The following is a 23,666-nucleotide window of genomic DNA, read 5'->3' as shown; positions in this document are numbered from 1 at the left end:
CCAAATTAATGTGAAATTAGATGAGAAGCTGATCTTGTATGCAATTATAACTCTATCCTAACCTGTTCAAATAATTGGTCAACTCCCAAAAAAATGGGAAATGAAGAAAAGAATCTGACTCCATCACCATTTCATAAGATGATTAACTGAAGCAAAACAGTCACTACTAAGTAGAGGCCAAAAGAAGCCAGGATCCAAGTTAGATAACAAACATTTAATCTCCTTGATAAGAAGAGAAGTCAGAAAGTTAAAATCAACTGAGTTAGAATGTAAGTTAATTTGCAAAACATTTTGGAGGAAGGTGAAACAAGATTATAAGCATTGTCCTCTCAGAAGACAGTTAAAGGTAGTTGAGTGAAAAAAATGATTCTGCAAGAGAACTTGATTTAAGATGCATTGAAACCAGACTCTCTGAAGAGCATATGAGGCTGAACTCATATAGGCAATAAATAGATGTGAAATGCCAACAGAACAAGTTTATAGTAAAAAAAAAAAGATTTATTTTAATAATAAAACATTATGGCAATAATGGAACTACCACATTTGGACACTACCATCACGGAATCTTTTTTGTACTGTTATGAAGTATCGATGGCATTTAAGGTTAGAAAGCTGGGAAAGAGGGCCTAAACTTTATAAAATATATGTAGAGGGAACCCATGCTGGAGACATTATTTAAAAGGCATTCATGATCAATTTAATTTTCTTTTCTTCTTTTAACTTTTGCCTTCTGTCTTAGAATTGATACTAAGTGCCAGTTCCAAGGCAGAAGAGTGGTAGGGGGCAGGCAACTGGGACTAATTGACTTGCCCAGCTAGGAAGTGTCTGAGGTCAGATATGTTGTGAACCCAGGACCTCTCATCTCTTGACCTGTCTCTCTATGCACTAAGCCACCTAGCTGTTCCTTGATCAATTTTCAAGCTATCTGAAAGACAGGCTGATTCTAAATGCATGGAAAAAAATAGCAAACAGCATTTATCCTCCTTCCAAAAAAGGTAACTAAGAAGATATCAGAATTTTAAAAATTCTTTCTTGTATATATAAACATGATCTGTGCAAACACAGAGTATGCTTGATAAGTATGAAAAAGGAACAAGTAGGTTTTACCAAATTTTCTATTCCAGACAATATCTTCATAGTCACAACTGACTGAGAGCCATAGAGAGAATAAGATTCCTTTGTATCTGTTATTGTTTTTTAAATCCTTACCTTCTATCTTAATGACAACTCTAAAACACAAGGGCAAAGGCTAGGCAACAGGATTAAGAGACTTGCCCAGAGCCATAGCCAGGAAGTGTCTGAGGTCACATTTGAACCCAGGCCTTCCTGACTCCAGGTCTAGTGCTCTATCCACTGTGCCAACTTAGTTGTCCCTATCTATATTTATTCTTTGTTAATTTCTAGAAAATGTATAAGAAAATATAGCCAGTCTTAATACAGTATAAATCACACACTATCTCATTCATGTGTTAAATTAAATAAATCAACAAAAGATTTAATCACAGAGATAACTGTGTATCTAATTACTTTATATCAATATCAAATGTCATAAAAACAGGAGATGAATGCTCATCTAAAGTTTACTGGAAGGGGGCAGTTGGGTAGCTCAGTGGATTAAGAGCCAGACCTACAGATGGGAGGTCCTGGGTTCAAATCTGGCCTCAGACACTTCCCAGCTGTGTGACCCTGGGCAAGTCACTTAACCCCCATTGCCTAGCCCTTACCACTCTTCTGCCTTGGAACCAATACACAGTATTGATTCCAAGAAGGAAGGTAAGGGTTTAAAAAATAAATGAATAAAGTATTTACTTGAATGAAAAAGGATATCATAAGCCCACTCCAAATAGAAGAAGGCTTCCTTATAGTGACAAGATTCTCCAAATGTTCCTATTTGCTAATAACATTATACTAATTTGTTTTTTATTAGATTAATGTAATGCAATTAATGTAAACCCTTATTTTCTGCCTTAGTTACAGCTCTAAGACAGAACTGTAAAGGGTTGGCAAATGAGGTTAAGTAACTTGCTCAGGGTCACACAACTAGAAAGTATCTGAGGTCAAATTTGAACTCAGGTCCTCCTGACCTGAGGCCTGGAACTCTATCCCCTATACCACCTAGCTGCTCCAATTGTCCTAATTTGAACCAAGCCTTCGTACACTACTAAGTTTCCTTAATAAAATCAATCTCTCTCTCTCTCTCTCTCTCTCTCTCTCTCTCTCTCTCTCTCTCTCTTTCTCTCCTCAAGGAATTGGTCTAATTCAGTGGTTGCCAAACTTTTTTGGCCTACTGCCCCCTTTCCAGAAAAAAATATTACTTAGCCCCCTGGAAATTATTATTTTTTAAAATTTTAATAGCAATTAATAGGAAAGATAAATGCACCTGTGGCCATCACCGCACCCCTGGATCATTGCAGGGGGCGGTGGCGTCCACTTTGGGAATCACTGGTTTAATTCATTAACTAATAATACCAGAAAAATCTGAAAAGGTTAAGAATGCCTAGTGCCAAGATCATGACATGTAGTTGGATATTGTCTGCTTTATTAGAATGTGAGCTGCTAGAGGACATGTACCATACTTTTATCTTTCTTTGAATCTCCAGTGCCTGGTGAATAGTAAATGTTTAATTAATGCTTATTGATTATCTGACCAACTAGATGTCAGCCCAATGAACCAGTCCATTGGTCCATATGTAGAAGACAAGTGTTACAAATGGATAACATTTTGGGCTTAGAAATAGAAGAAATTAAACTGAATTGGACTTGGGAAACTCATGTTTTCAATGATCCTAATTTGCCTGTTGCTGCAGGAGTCCCTCTTTTTAACACCAATACTTTCCTGGCGATGCTCCATGGCTCTAATCATGGAACATCATGACCTCAGAAAGGGAAAAACCATAAAGTGTCCTGAAGAGAAAATGAAACATGCATAATGGGCTGAAGTCTATTACCAAGGATGACTCAAAACAGTGTTAGTACAGACATAGATACCAAAGAAGGAGAAAGCACTTAGCAGTCCCAGGATGTGTGCTAAACAGACACTAAGGAAACAGTGAAACAATGAAAGGAAAACTTCCAGAACATTGGGTGAATGCCTTTTAGAGGCTGGAAAGGATAAGATCACAAAAGATAAAAAGATATCAAGGGGCTATAGTCTACATATGAGGAGAAATCATAGGCCCATTAAATAATTCAAGTAAGGAATATTAAGAATCCTGGGACAGTTATTGTTAGTCATTTTTTTAGTCATGGCCAACTCTTCATGACCCTAATTTAAGATGCTAGATTAGTACCTTAGTATCTAAGTAACTAAGATACTAGTATCTTAGGCAAAGATACTAGAGTGGTCTGTCATTTCCTTATCTAGCTCATTTTATAGATGAGAAAACTGGGAGATAAGTAGCTTTCTCACAGCTAGTTAAGTGTCTGAGATCTGATTTGAACTCAGGAAAACAAGTTTTCCTGACTCCAAGCCCAGTACTCTTTCCACTGGGCCATCTAGCTGCCCTTTTCAAAGGGCGTTATGTCTTAAAATTTTTCACAGCCATACATGTACTCACTATTTTTCCTACTATATTTTGAAGAAATAGAAATTCTCTATAATTTATGATAATTTCCCCCATTTTTCAGAAGTAATTGAGACAAAGGATCAACAGTTGCCCTATATTAGTACCAGAACACATTTACTCTAGATTAGTTCTAACCATGCCTGGGCGTGGGGCTAGCAACCCCACCCTGTAAAAACTACATCTGCTAAAGAAACTGCAACCTAAAGTAGGGGCAGCTGGGCTAGCTCAGTGGATTGAGAGCCAGGCCTAGAGACGAAAGGTCCTAGGTTCAAATCCGGGCTCAGACACTTCCCAGCTGGGTGACCCTGAGCCACTGCGTGACCCATTGCCTACTGGTTGTGGCCCTATGCTCCTAGAATGGAGTCCCAGGATAAAAAAAAAAAAAAAAAAAAAAAAGTTCTGACCATGCCATCCTGTATAGATTGAGTTTACTTCATTAAGACTATGATCTTATTCTATTTCTTGCTTCAGAAAAATAGATATAGTAATGAAAACTTGAGAAGGATACTGTGTATGCCCTGTGGCAATTTATAAGAAAGGGAGAATGACATCTTTTTTCTGCTTGGGCAGGTCCAATCCAGGAACAAGTTGACATTTTTCACCCCCTCAAAACCCTTACCTTTTGTCTTAGAATCAATACTGGATATTGGTTCCAAGGCAGAAGAGAGCTAAGGGTTAACCAATGCAGGTTGTGATTTGCCCAGGGTCACACAACTAGGAAGTGTCTGAGGTCACATTTGAACCCAAGACTTCCCATCTCTAGGCCTGGCTCTCAATCCACGGAGCCACCTAACTATCTCCCACAAGATAAAATTTAATATCCAAATAAAGGAAATAGTGTACAGCTGGACCTCCAGCTGAAGGAAAATGGCAGTGAATACAGCTTGCAGCAGCAGCTAATCAATTCTCCCACTGCAAAAAAACACAAAACAAAAAACCCCCAGAAGTATGGAAGCATAGCCAAAACTTTTCTGAAATATTAAGGGAATGTTTTAAAATTCTCTTAATTTGAAGTATTTGAATTAATCTGAAAAAGAATCTTTTATCAATCTTCCTTTAATCTTCAGTTTTGAAATGTCCTGCTCCTTTCTTTTCAAAACAGCTACAGGAAGGCCTCCTTACTTGAAATCATTAGGGTAGTGATCAGAGGGAGACAAGGCCTAGGGGTCCTGGAAAGAATTAGAGTAATGACCCACCTAAAGGCAAGATCTTCTTTCCCAATTTCCTGAAGAAGTCAATATCCTGATCAGAAGGAAAAAGTCCTTTTTATTATTATAGATAACCTATGACTAGCTAGATGAGAGTAGGGTAGGGCATAAATCCTTGAGGTGAAAGGTCAAACAAGGATTTAGTGGTTTTCCAAGAAAGATTCTCCTGGGGATTCTAAAAGAATTATGGATTTATTGTTCTATGGAATGTTAACCCTGAACCATGTGACATGTTTTGTCATATTGTGAAATGTGCTTTGTTCAAGGTTCCTACAAATGTTATTTCAAAATGCCATGTATTAGAGATGTGTCAGAAGTGATGAATTTCAGTTTACTCATTTCTCTCTCAGGCAGGACAATCCTTAAATTTAAACTAATGTTCAATTATTTAAATGATTAAATAACTAAAGTATAAAATAAATAAAGTAATGATAAATAATAAAATAATGTATAAACCCATTATGATAGTCCAACTGTTATGATCCATAATAATATTTATGAACTAAAAAGATTAGTCCACAAAATGCAGAATATGGTATTAATATTTTCTTCTAAGTAAGAGAGAAAAATGCATCCTGTAGTTTCCTCTCAAAAAATTAAAAAAAAATTTTTTTTAATAACCCTTAGCTTCTGCCTTGGAACCAATACTGTATATTGTTCCAAGGCAGAAGAATGGGGTAGGCAATAGGGGTCAAGAATGGGGAAGGCGGGGGCAACTGGACTGAGAGCCAGGCCTAGAGAGGGGGATCCTAGGTTCAAATCTGGCCTTAGACAATTCCTAGCTGTGAGACCCTGGGCAAGTCACTTGACCCCCCATTGCCTAGCCTTTACCACTCTTCTGCCTTGGAGCCAATACATATTATTGGTTCCAAGACAGAAGGTAAGGGTTTAAAAAAAAAAAGAAAAAAAAATTTTAAAAAGAATGGGGTAGGTAATGGGGGTCAAGTGACTTGCCCAAGGTCACATAGCTAGGAAGTGTCTGAGGTCAAATTTAAACCCAGGACTTCTCACCTCTGGGCCTTGCTCTCAATCCACTGAACCACCTAGCTGCCTCCTCCTCTCAAAATTCAAGTAGGGATTAACCAAGTTTTGGTAGAGAACCACAGGCATAGCTCACTTTAAGCAAATATACTCATCTACATTTAAGTCAAACATTTATTGAGTTCAATCTGATCCTGAACTACTTTTCCAGGCTTGTTATATGTATAATCTTATATACAAATATACATAATCTCCCTTTGCCCACTCTACAATCCAAATGAATAGTCCTTTTTGCTGTTCTTAACATGACATCACTGGGTCTTTGCATTGATTCTCCTATATCAATCAATCAATCAATATATTTATTAAACACTTTCTCTATGCCAGGCACTGTGCCAAGCAATAGTGATTCAAAAGGAAGCAAAGACAGTCCCTACCCTCATGGAGTTTATAATCTAATGGGGTTGGGGAACAACATGCAAACAAACATATACAGAGCAAGCCAATATAGAAAATAGATAGGAAGTAATTAATAGGGGGAAGTCACTAGAATTCTAGGGAGAGGTTGGAAAAGGCTTCCAGTAAAAAAAAAAAAAAAGGATCTTAGTTGGAACTTAAAAGAAGCTAGGAAGGTTAGTAGGTACAGAAGAGGAAGTATAGCACTCTAGACATGGGGAACAGCCAGAGAAAAGCCTTGCTTGTGGAACAGCCAGGAGGCCCCAGTCACTGGATGGAAGAATATGTGGCTGGGAACAAGGTGTAAGACTGGAAAGGTGATGGTGGTGGGAGATGGGCAGGGCTAGGATATAAAGTGCTTTGAATGCCAACCAGAGCATTTTTTTATTTGCTCCTGAAGGCAATGGAAAGACACTGGAATTTACTGAGTGTTTCTGTGTGTGAGGGAGACAGTTGGATTTGTGCTTTAGAAAAATCACTTTAGTGTTTGGAAGACTGATTGGAGCCAGAAGAGACTACATCTCTGAAATGTTTTCCCAGATGCTGCTCCCCCATCCCCTCTACCGGCCAGCTCATTGAATCCAGTTTTCTTCAAAATTTAACTCAATTTCAACCATCCATATAAAACTTTTCCTGATCGCTGAAGCCACCAATACCCTCTTACTCAAAATTACTTTGTACTTATTTTGTACATACTTAAATATATACATATTGTTTTTCTTGTGGTTATAGACTATTTCATTTTTCTCTTTAATTCTCCCATGTCTAATACAGTACCAGACATGTAGTTAACAGTTAATAAATGCTAGCTCCAAAGATAAATTGAGTTAAGGAAAAATTCCTTTAGGGAAAATTCAGATCCAAACCTCCAAATGACACATTTCTTTAACATATTATGGAATTTATTGACAGCCAGGTTGCACAGTGGTTAGTGCTAAATCTCTGGTCAGAAAGAAGTAAAGTCAAATTCAGGCTTTGACATTTACTGGTTGCATGAACTCGGGCAAGTCACTTTATCTTTGTTTGCCTTGGATTCCTCATCTGTAAAATAGGAATAATAATAAGACCTACTTCCCAGGGTTGTTTGAAGATCAAATGAGATAATATTTGTAAAGAATTTTATAAACTTAAAATCTTTATATAAATGCCCGGTATTATTATTATTATTATTATTAAAAATGCACTATTTACACATTCCATTCATGCAAAAATACTTCTCACATAAGGTGAGATCTTCACATGTCAAAACTTGGATTCCTCAGAAATGTATCAGTCTTTATTTCTAAGGTACATATGCCTGAAATCCTTTTTACCCTGAGAAATATGATTTGGTTAACAAATAAAATTAATTTTCTTTACTCAGTCTTGACTGCAGCATCCTGGAACTATTATTTGCTGTGTCATTAAGCCTCAACGTTCCTCTGCCCCTTTCAGTCCAAGATTGTGTTGTTTTCTTGAATACAAAGAGTTTGCAGTTGATCTGAATCAAAAACAAAAACAAAGACAACTTGTCAAATAGGCAAATTTGTTCCAAGTCAAGTGTCTTCTATAGCCCAACTTTTAAATGGATCTCATTGTTTTGAAAGATGTAGCATCTTTTGTGATAAAGCAATTCCAGAGTATCTTCTATCTAGATCATTTTTTATGTATTTATTTATTTTTAAGATATTTTTCCAAGGTTACATAATTCATGTTCTCTCTCCACCCCCAAGCCCCCCTTACCCTCCCCTCTCCCTGAGCTGACAAGCAATTCCACTCTACCTACATAATCTAATAGAAACTCATTGTGAACAAGAAGTCCTTTTCCCTTAAGAAGCAAAAATCCGAGTGAAATATTGGCTTAAACGAATCCAAAATTGACATCAATTCACATGCTTTTTCAGGGAAATATACTGCTATCCTTCATCTTCAAAGATGGTCCTCCTGAGGGTTATCAGGTCACGATATGTTTGACCAACTGACCTTTAACACATTGTGCTCTTCTTCCTCTCCTGTTATGACTTCAATTTTCTCCAGTATACATTTTGGTGATGGTTTAGAGGAGAACGCAGCTGCTGATTCCTTCAGGGTTGTGTTTCTACAGGAGCCTATTCCCAAGAGAAAGTGAAAATAAATCAGTCTCCCCATGGTTTAGATGCCATTTTAGCAGGTGCTCTTTTGTTGATATAAATTAACATAAGTATTTCCTCGGCCATGCTCAACAACCTCTGTTTCCAAAACGATCTTTCTACTCCTAATTAAGCTCAAAGACTGGTTGACTGTCAAAAGAAAATCTTCTTACATGAAGTTCCAATTAGGTGGGATTTAACAATCCAAAAGGGTTAAATATGAATTTTACTTGTTTATTTGTAAGGGTAGATTATTTTAAAATAATGCTTAATCATATGGATATATATAATTGGTGTATTCAAAATATAACTAATTTGATTCTAAAATATGAGCTATTCTTTTTTTAAATCTATTTTTTAAATTCAAGATATTTTATTTTTCTAATTACACATAATGACAATTTTAAACATACATTTTCCAAAATTATAAGATCCAAATTGTCTCCCTTCTTCCCTTCCATCCCCACTCCCAGAGATGGTAAGCAATTTGATCTGGGTTATACAAGTATTATCATGCAAAACATACTTCCATATTGATCATTGTTGAAAGAGAATAAAAATATGAGCTATTCTTAATGATACCTCAAGCATAGAGAGAAGAGAGGAGGAGGAGCAGAAAAGAAGAGGAATCCTTACTTGTACATGAAAAGTGGAGAGGGAAAGACACAGATGAAGTGAATGGTTTTTCCCTATTATATGGCTCCTTTTCTTGGTGAAGCTCAATGGATTTTTGTGGACTCTAGAAAACAAGATGCATTCTTTAATACTGTCCTTTATATACATCGACTTAAAAGGTTTTGTTTTCATACACATACAAACACTAGCAACAATTTTTTTAACCAGTGTAGCTTTTTCCTGATTAGTATCAGATGATAAAATAGTTAAATGAATACTATTATTAGCCAGAAACATTTATTACAAGCTTTGTACTCTTGATCACGTCTCCTATATTTTCCTCTGAGAGCCTGATCCTTCAACCATTCCTACTTTCTCTCATTTACTTTCTCTTTCCCTGATTCCTACAAACATGCAAAGGATTTTTCTATCTTTCAGAAAACAAAAACAACCTCTCCACTTTGATTCTGCCATTCCCTCAAACTTTCATGGTAGATCTCTCCTTCCTTTACCAATCAAAATCTTGGCAAGCAGCACCTACATTCTCATGCCTATTTCCTATTGTCTCCCTCACTCCTCAATTTCTTTCAGTCTTACTGCCAAATTCTACACTGAAACTGCCCTTTCCAAAGTTATCAACAATCTCAAAACTCCTCTCTTATTTCAGTGCTTTTGCTCCTCATCACAGGAATGAATTCTTTTCCCCAGTCCTATCTTTAAAAGTTCCTCTCTTCCTTTCTGAGACCAACTCAGGTACTATTTCTTCCAGGAAGCTTCCTCTGTCTCCAGGCTCCAGTGAAAGATCTCTCTTTTTACTTAAATTTCCCTTGTAGCTTGTACCTCACTTCTCCATACTTGTCTTACTTTTCCTTGTATTAGGTTTTGTTCTTTTTTTGGTATCTACATCTAACTTGTTGCTAGCTTTGCACCCCATTAGTGCCTTATACCTCAATACATCAAGGATCTGTGACTTCCTAGGTGCCAAGACTCCCTTCATTTTCTTCTTATTGTCATTCAGTTGTTCAGTTATATTTGACTCTTCATGACCTCATGAACCATAATATGCCAACACTGTCTGTGGGGTTTTCTTGGCAAAGATACTGGAGTGGTTTGCCATTCTTTTTCCATTTGTCTCCATGTACCTAATATGTAAGTTAGAACTCATTTTTTGAGAAATGCCGAAGGCTCAGACAAGTAAAGTGACTTGTCTCTGGACCCACAACTAATGTCAGGTTTTGCAAGCAGCTGGCATTTAATAAATGCTTATAAAATTTAATGTGAAAGCCTAAGCCTTATTAAACATTAACTTGGTTATCAGAGCTTAAACAAATTCCAACATAATACCTTGTACAAGTGGATGCTGCTTAAAATTTGAAATATCAATCACTAATTCAGTTTTTCTGAGTCTGGGCCCCAGGAGTAAGTTACTCAAATGTACTGAGTCTCTGTTTTCTGCTCCCTGACATTTCAATGGTAATTATAATGGTTTTTATCTCTGTACTTCAACAGAGCATTGTTTTGTGAAGATTCATTAACAAATGATTAAAAAGCAGTTTGCTGATGTTCAGTGCCATTGAAATATGCTAAATAACAACTCTATTACCAATTGAGCATATCTAAGTGTCTCTAGACTGCTGAGATTTACCAAAAAAAAAAAAAAAGAATTGTGCCTTGATTAACACATGCCAAAGCACTTATATAACAGTACTACAAATGTAATATAGTGTAATTATGCGGCTCTTTTCCTCCGAGGTTCCCAGGCTATTATCCTAATAACTAGAACATGCTTCCCATGAGGCTCCTTTTGTTCAAAGAGGGATAAAAGCATATCATTTCATCCAAGAGAGATAAAAAAGTATATTAGAATTTAACTATTGTTTTGATGATGTTGCTATTAGACGTACTCAAATGAAAATTTTCTTATAAGTGATAATTGAATTTTTTTACTATAAAATCTTACCAAAACTCTCTCATTCATCTTTTCTCCAAAAATGAAATCAGGACTATTGCTTTGTAAAGAACCTCTGTCTTCACTTGGTTGACTTGTAAGAAAAGAAAGGATTTTTAAGTTTTATTTTTTAAAATGTGGAGATACTAACCATTCCAAATATCAAACAAAGCAGATGAAAGGACTAGATGACAACAGATATTTACTGAAAACAACCTATGTTACAAATTCAACCCACATTATAGTTGATGTTGGATGATGGGTGATAATGGAAAGATAACAAAAATTAAAATTATCTTGTGGATATTTTAAGCCTCTTACCTCTTGTCTCTCTCCTCCCTATTTAGTTCTTTCTGCATTTCTATCCCTAGGAAGCCAGCAATATTCCTACAAAGTGGCCCTAAATTTAAAGCATAGAGCTCTGACAATTCAGTAATGTTGGACAGAAAATTTGCCTGATATCTTACCTCTAGCAGGAATATTTGTGTTTTTAAAAACATCTGCAGAGATAGGAAACCAAAGGATTATATTTCTAAAAGTGGAATTTCAGCACTTGGGTCAGGGAAAATTTTGAGCTGGGTAGAGGGAAGAGAAGATATTTCTAGCCTCTTAAAATCATACCTGTAAATACTACTAATAATCCACATTCATATAGTTGAAAGTTTTCTTAATAACACTGTGAAGTAGGTTGTACAATATTATCCCCATTTTATAGATGAGGAAACCCAATGACTTGCCTGTGATCACAAAAGTACAATAACAGTAATCATAATAGATCATGTTTATATACTTCTTCAAGATTTGCAAAGCACTTTACATATATCATTTGAATCTCACAATATGTGAGATAGGTATGATTAAAATATGATCCCATTTTATAGATGAAAAATCTCAGAGAAGTGATTTGCCTCTGATCACACAGATAGGCCTAAGTCTTTTATCATAGCACGCAGCTGCCTATTATGACATAGCCTCAGTCTGCTAATAATGAAATCACTTGCTTGTCTTGCTCTTTCGTGACACCAAACATTTCATCAGATAATACAGATAAAAATTCATCTGTTTTCCTTCCCACTTTTCCCTCTGTCAGTATCTTGTAGAAGTTAGCAATCACAAAACAGCAGGAAGGAAAAAGAGAATTCAATAACCTCGATAGTCTAATCCTAAATTTATAACAAGATGTGAATGTTTTACGGTAGCTCAAAGTTCAAAGTCCAACTAAGCCAAAATAAAATAAATAAGATAACATTAAGCCATCAAAAATCTTTTCAGAAGCATATGAAATATATATGCATACATATATATATAGTGTGTATATGTATAGTATACAGTAATCTTAATAATCTATCTTTGTGATCTCAATTATTTTTTGTGAAAGGCAAAAAAAAATAAGGGAAATGGGACCCAATTCACCAGAAATTACTATTCAAATTGCTTTGCCCCCTTTATTAACTCACCTTATTGGGATGGAACTTAAAAGGTATAAACTAGGAGATGATTTGACTAAGGGGTGAGGTTTTGATGAATTCTCACTCAGCATACAAAGATTCTCTTCTGAAAGCTGAAAGAAAAAATACTATTTAGAAAAAAAAAGATCATGTTGATACTGCTTCAGAAATGGAACTGGAAATTAACTAGAATTTTGCTCTTTTTTTGCTTTATTTTAAAAATTTGAAATATTTCCCCATATTTACATGATTCATTTTCTTCCCCTGCCCGCTTCTCTCCTCCCTTCCAGAGCTGACAGGCAATCCACTGGGTTATTTGGATAGGAATATGATATATCCTATTCTATTTCCATATTATTCATTTTTTAATAATCTTTTAAAACCAAAACCCCCAAATCATATACTCATATAAACAAGTGATAAGTCATATTTTTTCTTCTGATTAGAATTTCACTTTTTAAAACAAACTTTTAACTGGTCAATTTTTATCTGCTTCATGGTCAAGTATGGCCTCAAATTTCATGCACCCTAAACAGTTAGCTGGGAGAAAGACAAAGTTAAAGGAATTTCTGCCTTTTAATTTTTAGAGTAGTTAATAATTCCACATCAGTAATGCTATATTTCTAGAATAGAAGACCAATACCTTTATTTCACTGAAAAAAGCATGAATGAATGAAGCCACGAAGCAAAAGTGATGCCTGCGGAACCTGAGCTAGAGGCAGGGCTGGTAGTCAGAGGGGCAAAGCTGTTCCCCAAACTCCTGAGCTCTCTTTGTTGGGGGTTTGAGGGGAGGTGCTCATTGAGATAGCGGTGGGGGTGGTTTAACTACTGTTTCAGGGTCCTTTCCTGCTCCAGCTAGAGTGACTTGCCTACCCTATAGCATCAACATTAGGGGCACCTCCCTAGTCATCCAAATTGGTCAGAAATTCATCTTCAGCTTTATAAGAAAACCTTTTTACTATTTTAACTAGCTAAGTAAATATACACATGTGGATATACGTATCCACATAGAATCATTAAAATTTGAGCCATGAGGCTCTGAAAATCACCAAATTCAATCTGCTCTATTCTCCCTTTCTTTCAAAGACAAAGAACCTGAAGTCCAAAATGGACAAAATGGTTTGCTTAGGAATCCAAAGCTAGCAGTATGTCAAAGCCAAGATTAATAGCCAGTTAACTAATTTTTCATTGAGTTAGGCTGTTTTTATTTTGGCTCTAACATCTTCATAGTGCTGTTCCCTATGAATGAACGAAAACTCACATACTGAGTGCTTATTATGTGCAAAGCACTGTTGTGGTGAGGTGTGAAGGGAGGAAATATTAGCACTTTTTAAACCCTGGCCTTCTGTCTTTGAATTAATATCGTGTATTGGTTCCAAGTCAGAATTGCGATATGTGTTAGGCAATGGGGGTTAAGTGACTTGCCTGGGATTACACAACTAGGAGGTGTCTAAGGTCAAATTTGAACCCAGAACTTCCTTGCTCTAGGCCTGCTTCTCAATCTACTGAGTCACCTAGCTGCCCCTGAAATAACAGCTCTTTAACCAATCCTCTACAGTTTAAGTGGAACAGTTATCTCTGTTTCCTCTGACAGGGTACCTTCCTGCCCTTCTAGTTTTCTTTCACTTTATTCCCATTCTTGAACTCTGAGATCTAGTATACATCACTCTGTCTCCCAACTGTGTATTTTCCCTCACTGTCTCCCAGGCTTAGGATGTCTCCCCTCCTCATATCTGCCTCCTGGCTTGCTTATCTCATCTTCTACAAGAAGATTTCCCTATATGTTTTTTCATGATAATTCACAAATAACCCAGATCCAATTGCCTGCCAGCACTAGGAGGGGAAAGGGAAAGGAGGAAGGGAGATAACTTCGTTTATATAATTTAGGAAAACTTGGGTGGAAATTTGTTATTACATGTAACTAGTAAACAATAAAAATTTAAAAATTATAATAAAAAATAAAGTCAGCAGCCCAGTGCTTTCACAAGGATAAGCATGCTGTCATCATTTGGAAGAAAAAAAAAGACTTTCCTGTAACCTCTGAATACTAATGCTTCCTTCTGAGATTATTTGCCATTTATCATATGTATTTATTTATATATATCTACATACATATAAATATATGTAGAAACATGTATGTATATTGTTTGTACATAGTTGTTTACATGCTGTTTTCCCTTTAAACTGTGAGGATTTTAAAAACAAGAGTTGTCTTTTTTTGTATTCCAGCACCTAACACAGTGTCTGACACATAGTAAGTGATTAACAAGTGCTTGTGGTTTGGAGCTCAGAGAGGCCAAAGGCAAAACTTTGTGTTCCAGTGCCCATTCTCAGCTAACATATTTCCAGTAGAAACATAACACTATTTGGACACAATTCAGATCTCTACAAAAAGACCCTTACAGTGATTCAGTTCAATTCAACTTTACAATATACATTTAATATCTTACAGAGGTTATTTTTCTTACCTGAGTGTTTGCTTTTTCATTAGACTTGGAAAATTCCACAGCCTTGACATACCCAACTGCATTTCTTTCTACACATCTCAGAGACTGAGGTGGCTGCAAAATGGCAGGTCTAAGAATAGGACATTGTTGATTCCGCTCCCAAGGGCCTTTATATTATAGAACAGAAACATAAGTACGATCTTGAAGCAAAATGTGGTCATCATTTTGGGGGTCATTAAAAGACAAGGTTTCTCCAGGAGAGAAGGGGTTGAGACAATTACACTTAATCCTGATTCACTCTTTTCTTTACCTTACCCTTGAGGAGAGGAGAGGAGAGGAAAGGAGAGGAGAGGAGAGGAGAGGAGGGGAGGGGAGAGGAGAGGAGAAGAGGGGAGGGGAGAGGAGAAGAGAGGAAGGGAGGGGAGAGGAAAAGAGAGGAGGGGAGAGGAGAGGAGAAGAGAGGAGGGAAGGGGAGAGGAGAAGAGAGGAGGGGAGGGGAGGTAAAAACAGAATAAAGGGACTAGCAATTTGTTCCATGACAAGTACACTGTGTACATATAACACATGACAACAAGGAAAAGATCTGGGTCAGAAAGAATTGTCACTGACTGTGGTTACTAAGATATAGTCAATAGAAACCTTTAAAGCACATTAAGCTAAAATAGTGTCGACACCAAAGGAGAAGGAGGTGGTAGACAGAGAGTAAGTCTCTGAGTTAGGAAGATCTAAGTTTAAGTCCCACTTCTGATACTTTCTAGCTAGGTGACCAAGATTAAATCATTTATCCTTTCAGTGACCAAGGCAATTCCCTAAAATTACAACTTATGGTCTTGCAGAAATAAAGATATTTGACACAAGAGATTCTTTTACATTGATGAACTCAGAAGTCCCAGCAAAAAACATAAAACCAAAGTGGCTACATACCTTTTATTTTCCTGGCAATGTCAACATTCCATTGTGAAACAGTTGTAGTCATGAAAATGTTATTTTTCTTAACTGTAAAATAAAATTTTAAAGCACTTTTAAATGTCTTTGATGGTTTAAAAACAACCCAATATGCACATAACCTTAAATTATGTTGTTGTGGTTATTCAGTCATTTTTTAGTTGTGTTCACCTTTTAATGACCACATTTGGAATTTTCTTGGCTAAGATAATGGATCAGTTTGCCATTTCCTTCTCCAGCTCATTTTATAGATGCAGAAATAGAGGCAAACAGGTTGAGAGACTAGCTATAAAATGTCTGAGACCACATTTGAACCCAGGAAGTTGCCTTCCTCTTTCTGTTGTTACTGTTATCATTTATTTTTATTTTTAAAAATATACAACATAATATAATATATGTGATATATTATAAACATGTAATAAACTGTAATATACTTTTATCCAAGAGAAATGGATTCTCACATTAGCTAGTTCCAAAAATTTATATCTCATTCTTTTTTCTCTTCTTCCCTTCCATAATTCCCTGGCACTCTGTCTATTATGACACTTAGCTACCCTAACCTTAAGTCATGCCATCAACTAAATAAATATACATTCACAGCTATATGCACTTTTGTTAGCTCCATGGGAAAGTGCTCACTTTGCAGTCAGAGGATGGACTGGAAACTTAGTTCTGCCTTTATGAACTCTGGGTCTCTTTTTTAGAACTCATTTCTTCAGCTATAAGACAAGGAAGGAAGCTGGGCGATCTTTGAGGGGCCTTCCAGGTCTAGGTCTGTAAGGTAAGTAGGACAATGACCTGAGAATGAATTTCCAAATGCAATATATCAGGCAATTTAGTATAGTGGAAAGAATGAGGACTGGGGGGGAGATCAAGCTTTGATCCTGCTTCTGACACTAACTAGTGACCATTAAAATTCGCTGAAATTCAGTTTATTTATCCATAATGGTGAATCTGAAACATGGGATGACAGCAACAATAGTTAGCACTTTTACAGTCTTTTAAAGTTTGACTTATGAATACGATCTCATTTTATACTCACAACTCTGGGAAGTAGGTGCTGTTATTAACCACATTTTACAGATTAGGAAACTGAGGCAGGAAAGTTAAGTAACTTTTCCATTGCCACACAAGGAGTTTCTGAGGCCAGGCATAGCCCTAAAAATTCTAATGCTTTTAAGTATCCACCATTTAGGATTATTATCAGGAACAAAAGTAATAATATATAATACTATGTAAATCTTAACCTGTCAGTGTTTCTCTTATAAGGTTTGCTACTATCATTGCCCACTTTCTCTGTGCCACCTTTTGATTTTCCTTTATCTTATATCCTCCCTCTTAGAAGATAAACCACTTGAAAGCACAGATTATTTCTTTTTCATTTGATTGTTTTTATGTTCTTGTCACCTAGCACTTGGCACAAAATAGATGTAGTGTTTACAACGATCTCTTTTTTTTTAGACAATAGTTGTCACTGTGGATATTGTTTTAGCTTGCTTTGCTTCACATTTCTTATATAAATCTTTATAAATATCTCTACATTGCATTATTTTAATGTCATCGTAACGTTTCCTTATGCTGATTATTTAAAATATTTTTTTTTAGCTGTGAGACTGATTTGCTTGCCAATTCCTGCATTCTGGGAGTCTAGCTGCCCTGTGGTAAATGTACCAATAGATGTCACTATTGGCATTAAAAAAAACAAATGAGCAAGCTTTCACCTCTCAAAGGATCGTTAGAGGACTTTATTGAGATTTCTTTGGCTCTATTAATAGTCAAGCTGTTATCACTTAATGACTTTGTTGCTTAGGTTAATTTCTGACATTTTATTATCATTTGGGATAAAGCTCCAAAGTCAGTGAATAATTGTTAATGCAAGTTCTTGGAGGGAAGAGAAGGTATAAGAGATGGTATACTAAGGAAAATCCCAGATGATGAAGGATCTGGTCTGGATGGACAATTACTTTTCTTTAGTATTGTAAATAACAGGGCCATTTATGCTGCATTGTTAAATGTATGGTCAATGAACACACAGAAAATGAATTTTCTTTTCATATTATAAAATATTAACATTTCCCCAGGCCTGGAATATTCTCCTTCCTTCTCTCTACCTCTTGCCTTTGCAGGTTTCCTTCAAGTCTCATTTGAGATCTTACCTTCTATAAGAAATCTTTCCTAATCTTCCTCAATGTCAGTGCCTGTCCAGATTATCTCCATTTAATCTTATATAGAGCTTGCTTAAACATCGGTGTTTTTATTGTCTCCCCCATTAGAGTGTGAGCTCCTTGGAATCTGGGACTGTCTTTTGCCTTTGTATCCATAGAGGCTGGCTTGTAGTAGGTGCTTAATAAATACTAATTGACAATACTTTGATGGAGCCACAATCATATTGATAACAAATAGAACTCATGTTATGGGGAAGGTGGATCAGAGAGGGGGAAAAATATGAAGCAGAGAGACCCAATAAATAAGAGGTTATTTCAGTAGTTTGGGTGAGGTAATGATGGACTAGGGCAGTGACTAGGTAGAGAAAAGGGAACAGATGGGAGAGATGTAGGGACTGGTCAACTGGTTGGTTTTGTGGGGTGAAAGAGGGTGAGGAATTGTGGATGACTCTGGGATTGTGAATCTGGGTAACTAAAAGAATGGTGGTTTCCTAAAACAAAATGGGAAAATTAGGAAAAGGGGTATTTGGGGCAGGGGTGGAATACTCTGTTTTGAATCCTTACTTCCCTCTAAAATTCAGTTTAAATATCGCTCACATTAGGCTTTTCCTGAGCCTTTTCAATTGTTAGTGTCCCTATTTCCCTTAAAAATTATCTTGTATATATTCTGTATAAACTTAAATACATATACATTGTTTCTCCCAAGGGAATGTAAGCTCCTTGGGAGCAGAGACTATTGGACTTTTGTCCAATACCTGGCATATAGTAGGTAAATGTACATTTGCTGGATCATTAGTAACAGTAACTGTCATTTTATGATTTACAAAGAGCTTTATACGAATTATTCCAATGGATCTTCACAACCACCCTTTTTATAGATAAGAAAACTGAGAAATTGAGGATCAAACAAGTTAAGACACGTGCCTTTGTTCCCACAGTTAGTAAATGTTAGAGACTCAATTTGGGCCCAGCTTTCCCAATTCTAAAACTAGAAGGCTGACCACTATATCAGGCTGCTTTAAGAGACGTCGTCAAGAGATAGGTGTATTTCTTCCACTGGAGCAAAACGCATGCCGACCATATCATGTTTTTCATTTCTTTGGTGGCACAGTAGATAGAATGCTGGAGTCAAGAACACCCGAGGTTAAATCCTACTTTAGATACTTTTATGTGACCTTGGGCAAGTCACTTAACAACTATTTACCTCAGTTTCCTCATGTAAAATGGAGATAATATTAGAACATTCCTCCTAGGGTTGTTTGTGAGGAATAAATGAGATGATATTTATAAAGTGCTTAGCACAGTGCACAGCACATAAGAAGCATCATGTAAATACTTATTCCTTCCCCTCCTTCCCTCCTATCCTTTTGTAAATTTCCTACAAAGGATCAACTTAATACACAGGAGGCCTTCAGATTCTATTATTATGTTTTAAACTTAATATTATAGCCTTTTAACTCTTCAAAAAGTGTGTAATTGTCAGCATGAGGTAGATGTTGATGTAGGATTAAGATATGAATTGTTCCTATAATTTTCAATAGGTCTCCACATGTAAAAAATGCAAGCAATATCAAGCACTCTATAGGCCAGTGTTCTTAAAGTTTTGACCTCAGAACTCCTTTAAACACTTAAAATTTTGTGAGGACCCTAAAGAGCTGTTGTTTACATAGATTATATCTATTGACAGTTCCCATAGTAGAAATTAAAACCAATAAAAATTTTAAAACATTTATTAATTCATTTAAAATAACAATAAGCCCATTACATGTAATAACAACATTTTTGATGAAAAATAACTATTTTCCAAAACAAAAAAAAAAGCGAGAAGAGTGGCTTTTACATATTTCTGCAAATCTCTTTAATGTGTGACTTAGAAGACAATAGGATTCTCAGAGCTGCTTCTGTGTTCAATTTGTTGAGATACATTGTTTTGGTTACAGAATATGAAGAAAATCCATCCTCATACATGAAGTTGGATAAGGAAGAAGAATTTTAATAGGCAAACAACACTTAGTATTATTACAAAATAGTTTTGATCCTGATAACCTACTGAAAGGGTCTTGGGGACCATTAGGGGGTTGCTGACCACACCTTGAGTACTTCTGCTAAAGGTATTTGCCAAATATTAATGGAAAACCATGGAATCAATTTGGATTATGGGGGGCAATATGAATTGAGTCCTCTAAGTATATGAATATTTATTTGAATGGAAGGTGGGAAGAGAATCACACATCAGGTTGCTTTGATAATAATGGCTTTTCCAATTTAAGATTTAGATAAATGGCTCTTATTATTAAGACTATATAGATCTGAACATATCCACTTCCTGTTGTTCATTCTCCCAAGAGCTTGAAAATTCTGTCCTTTGTACAACAAAAAGAAATGCTACCATCGCCACCATTACTACTATTAGATTACATTAGATTTCCCCTAATGTTAATATCATTTTCTAATGCTTTTACTTTGCCAATTATATAACAAGCACTGTAGGGTTATAGAAAGAGCATTTGACCTGGAATCAGGAAAAGTCCAGTGTATAAATTTTCACTCAGACACTTCTTATGAGTCTCAGAAAATCATTTATGTTCTCTGAGCTTCAGTTCCCCTATGTGTAACATGGAAATAACATTTGTATTATCTAGATCACAGGGTTGTTGCAAAGATAATGTAATTTGCTTTGTAATAATGTAATTTTGTAATAATGTAAATTGCTTTGTAAACCTTAAAGTGCTACATAAATAATACTTGGATTAATATTCCTTTAAGTAGGCAAAATTCAGTCTCACTGATGCCTAGCATATTATTAATGATCAGTAGAGCTTAGAGTAATTGATTAGTCTTTGAAATCCCCAATAGGGGAATGAAGAATAGGAATTTCATTTGTTATACTACATCTATGGTTTCCAAGTGTTGATGCATTAATCTTTTTAAATCAGGGCACATGCTTTTTCTCATTTGGCAAGGTTGGTTTTTGTAGTGTGTACTATGTAGGGCAGACTATATTTTAATTAGGGGAGCTAAATGGCACAGTGGATAGAGTACTTAGTCTGGGGTTAGGAAGACTCATCTTTCTGAGTTCAAATCTGTCCTGAGACACTTACTAGCTGTGTGATCTTAGGCAAGTCACTTAATTTTATTTGCTTCTGTTTCCTCATCTGTAAAATGAGCTGGAGAAGAAAATGGCACACCTGCAATGTCTTTGCCAAGAAAACAAAGGGGTCAACAAATGGGGTCATAAAGTATTGAGCATGACTGTACAACAAAAATGCTTTTAATAATTGCTCAGTTCTTATTACTATTTGACTAGAACCTGTCAGCCTGAGATAACTTAGACCTGGATTTAGATTTAGACCTGGAAGTGACATCAGAGACTGCTCACTCATTTTATAGATGAGATAACTGGGACTAAGGAGGTTAAGTAACTTGCCCAAGTTCCTTTAATAGAATACTACATCATAGTGAAACACCAGACCTGGAATCTGAATCCATTTCCTCAGACATCAGAGTATTCAAGTAATAATTTAAGTACAATTAGCGACATCTCAACATTATAAATATTCTGTTGTAAACATTTTAGCCATCTATTATGCTCAAGCTACTATGTTAGTCCTTGGAGATATGAAGTAAAAAATAAAATGGTCCCTACACTCAAGGAGTTAATACTTTACTGGAGGAGTGATGTTTCAAATATTCTGATTCAATTTAGTATTGGTTCAATTCAAAAATCATAAGAGCCTACTATCCTCAGGACAGATAGGGATATAAAAACAAAAGGATGAATAAATTCAAGGTAATTGGAGGAGGAGAGAATGTTTAACACCTGTGGGAATCAGGAAAGGCATCCAGTCTGAAGCTTGAAGAAATTTAGGGATTCCTACAAGTCATGGTTAATGGGAGAAAGCATTTTAGACTTGACAGAAACTTCACGTGAAGGGATATGAAATGCAGATAAACCATTTTAATGAAACAACTCAACATTAATTCAGAAGAATGGGAAAGTGCTGTTGGAGTAAGTAAAAAATCCCAGATTAAAGGATATTATTTATGTAAGTATAGTTTAATTACTTTTGGATAGTGCATACATCATCAATGAACAAGTGGGTGCTAATAAATAAAATACACTTCTATTCCACAAAACTGTAATATAAATATGAAAGCCCTTAATAAATTATAAGGTTGTGTATTTAGGATATAAAAATATAATGTTTAAATTAATACAGTCTGAATTCACAAAATTTTACTGTATATAACATTTCAGTTTGACTTCTACTTAATTACACATGTAGTTAAAGTCACAAAAATATTTAAAATACATTAGAAGGTGAAAATGAAGAGGTGAGTCATGTTTACAATGTGTGTCATTCAGGTTAGACCATCAGACTAGAAACTTCAAAAACTATTACCTGGTTGGGAAGGGGGAAATGTAGGAAGGATAGTGAAGGAAGATGATCTTATTCGTTTTTGAGAGGTTGTTGACTCTGAAAAGATATTTGAAAATGAAGTTAATTGGTTTGTTGGGAGGTTTTTTTTTTTAATTGGGGGAGATATATATTACAACTAATTAGGAAGACATAGCAAGAAAATGCACACATTCTCTTTAAGTTACTGACAACTCAGTAGCTAATAGAATTCTTAGAACAAAATGTCATTTTAAAATGATAATTTTAAAAAATGATTCTAACTGGAAATGTTCTGTTATTTCTCACTGGATGAATTGGAAGAGGTGGAAGGAACATGGCATATGCTGTGAGACTCAGCTGATGTGTTGGTTAGTTTTGTTAAGCAGCTTTCTTTTCTTTTATTCTTTAAAAAAAAAAACCCTTACTTTCCATTTTAGAATCAATCCTATGTATTAGTTCCAAGTCAGAAGAGTAGTAAGGCCTGGACCAGTGATGGTGAACCTGTGGCATGGGTGCCAAAGACAAAATGCAGAAAGCTCTCTGTGGGCACTTGGCTGCCCGCCTGCCTGCCCTCCTTCCCCACCAGATTTCCTTACTAAAAAGGCAGAGGGACTCAGGCGGAGCTGCTCCCCTCCCCTTCTCCATGTGTCTGAGGACATTTTTTCACACACCCCACCCCTCTGCCCAGCCGTCCAATGGGTAAGGTGGGTGGCTCATAGGTGGCAGAACTGGAGGGGAGTGGAGTGCTCAGGCCACTTCTCTCCCCCTCTCTACACTTGTTGAGGACATTCCTCACTTCATCTACCCTTCCACCCAGCAGCCCAATGAGAGCTCTTCTTTTCCCTCCCCTATATGGGGTATGGGGGGGGGGTATGTCCAGAACTCCCAAGGGGGGATGGGAAAGGCACTCAATCACTGAGGAGGGGTGGGCATGTCACGTGATCTGGGGGTGGGGGGGGTGGAGCTTGTCACTCCCATCTCTAAAAGGTTCTCCATTACTGGGCTAGACCCATGGTGGTGGACCTATGGCATGCTTGCCAGAGGCCATAGCCCCAGCCCAGAGTTTGTTACTAGGAAGCCAGAGGGATGCAGGGCTGGACTGCTCCCCTCTCCCTTTCCATGTGTGTCTGAGGACATTTCTCATATCACCCACTCCTCTAAAAGTTTTGCCATCACTGGGGTAGGCAATAGGGGTTAAGTGACTTGCCCAGGGTCACACAGCTAGGAAGTGTCTGAGGCCAGATTTGTACTCAGGACCTCCTTTCTCAAGCCTGTCTCTCAATCCATTGACCCATTTAGTCTGCACTATCCCCCCCCACCTTTTATTCTTAATTGTGAGTCACTTGCTGAGTAAGGGAGGCAGAGGGCTGCATTCATAA

General features: G+C 36.5%; 1 protein-coding gene across 1 annotated transcript in view; it reads right to left on the bottom strand.

Moving 5' to 3' along the window:
• Positions 1 to 23,666, bottom strand: part of RANBP3L (RAN binding protein 3 like) — a 57,355-nt gene that overhangs the window by 18,766 nt on the left and 14,923 nt on the right. Inside the window, 8 exon segments of the mRNA XM_044664340.1 lie at positions 7,571 to 7,691; positions 8,174 to 8,298; positions 8,956 to 9,058; positions 10,895 to 10,976; positions 12,340 to 12,443; positions 14,799 to 14,944; positions 15,702 to 15,773; positions 22,291 to 22,365. Coding sequence (XP_044520275.1) covers positions 7,571 to 7,691; positions 8,174 to 8,298; positions 8,956 to 9,058; positions 10,895 to 10,976; positions 12,340 to 12,443; positions 14,799 to 14,944; positions 15,702 to 15,773; positions 22,291 to 22,365 — 828 coding nt within the window.

The sequence above is a fragment of the Gracilinanus agilis genome, chromosome 1 (assembly GCF_016433145.1).
Source record: "Gracilinanus agilis isolate LMUSP501 chromosome 1, AgileGrace, whole genome shotgun sequence".
Lineage (NCBI taxonomy): Eukaryota > Metazoa > Chordata > Mammalia > Didelphimorphia > Didelphidae > Gracilinanus > Gracilinanus agilis.
The sequence above is the reverse complement of the archived record's forward strand: the minus strand, read 5'-3'. Positions and strand labels throughout refer to the sequence as shown.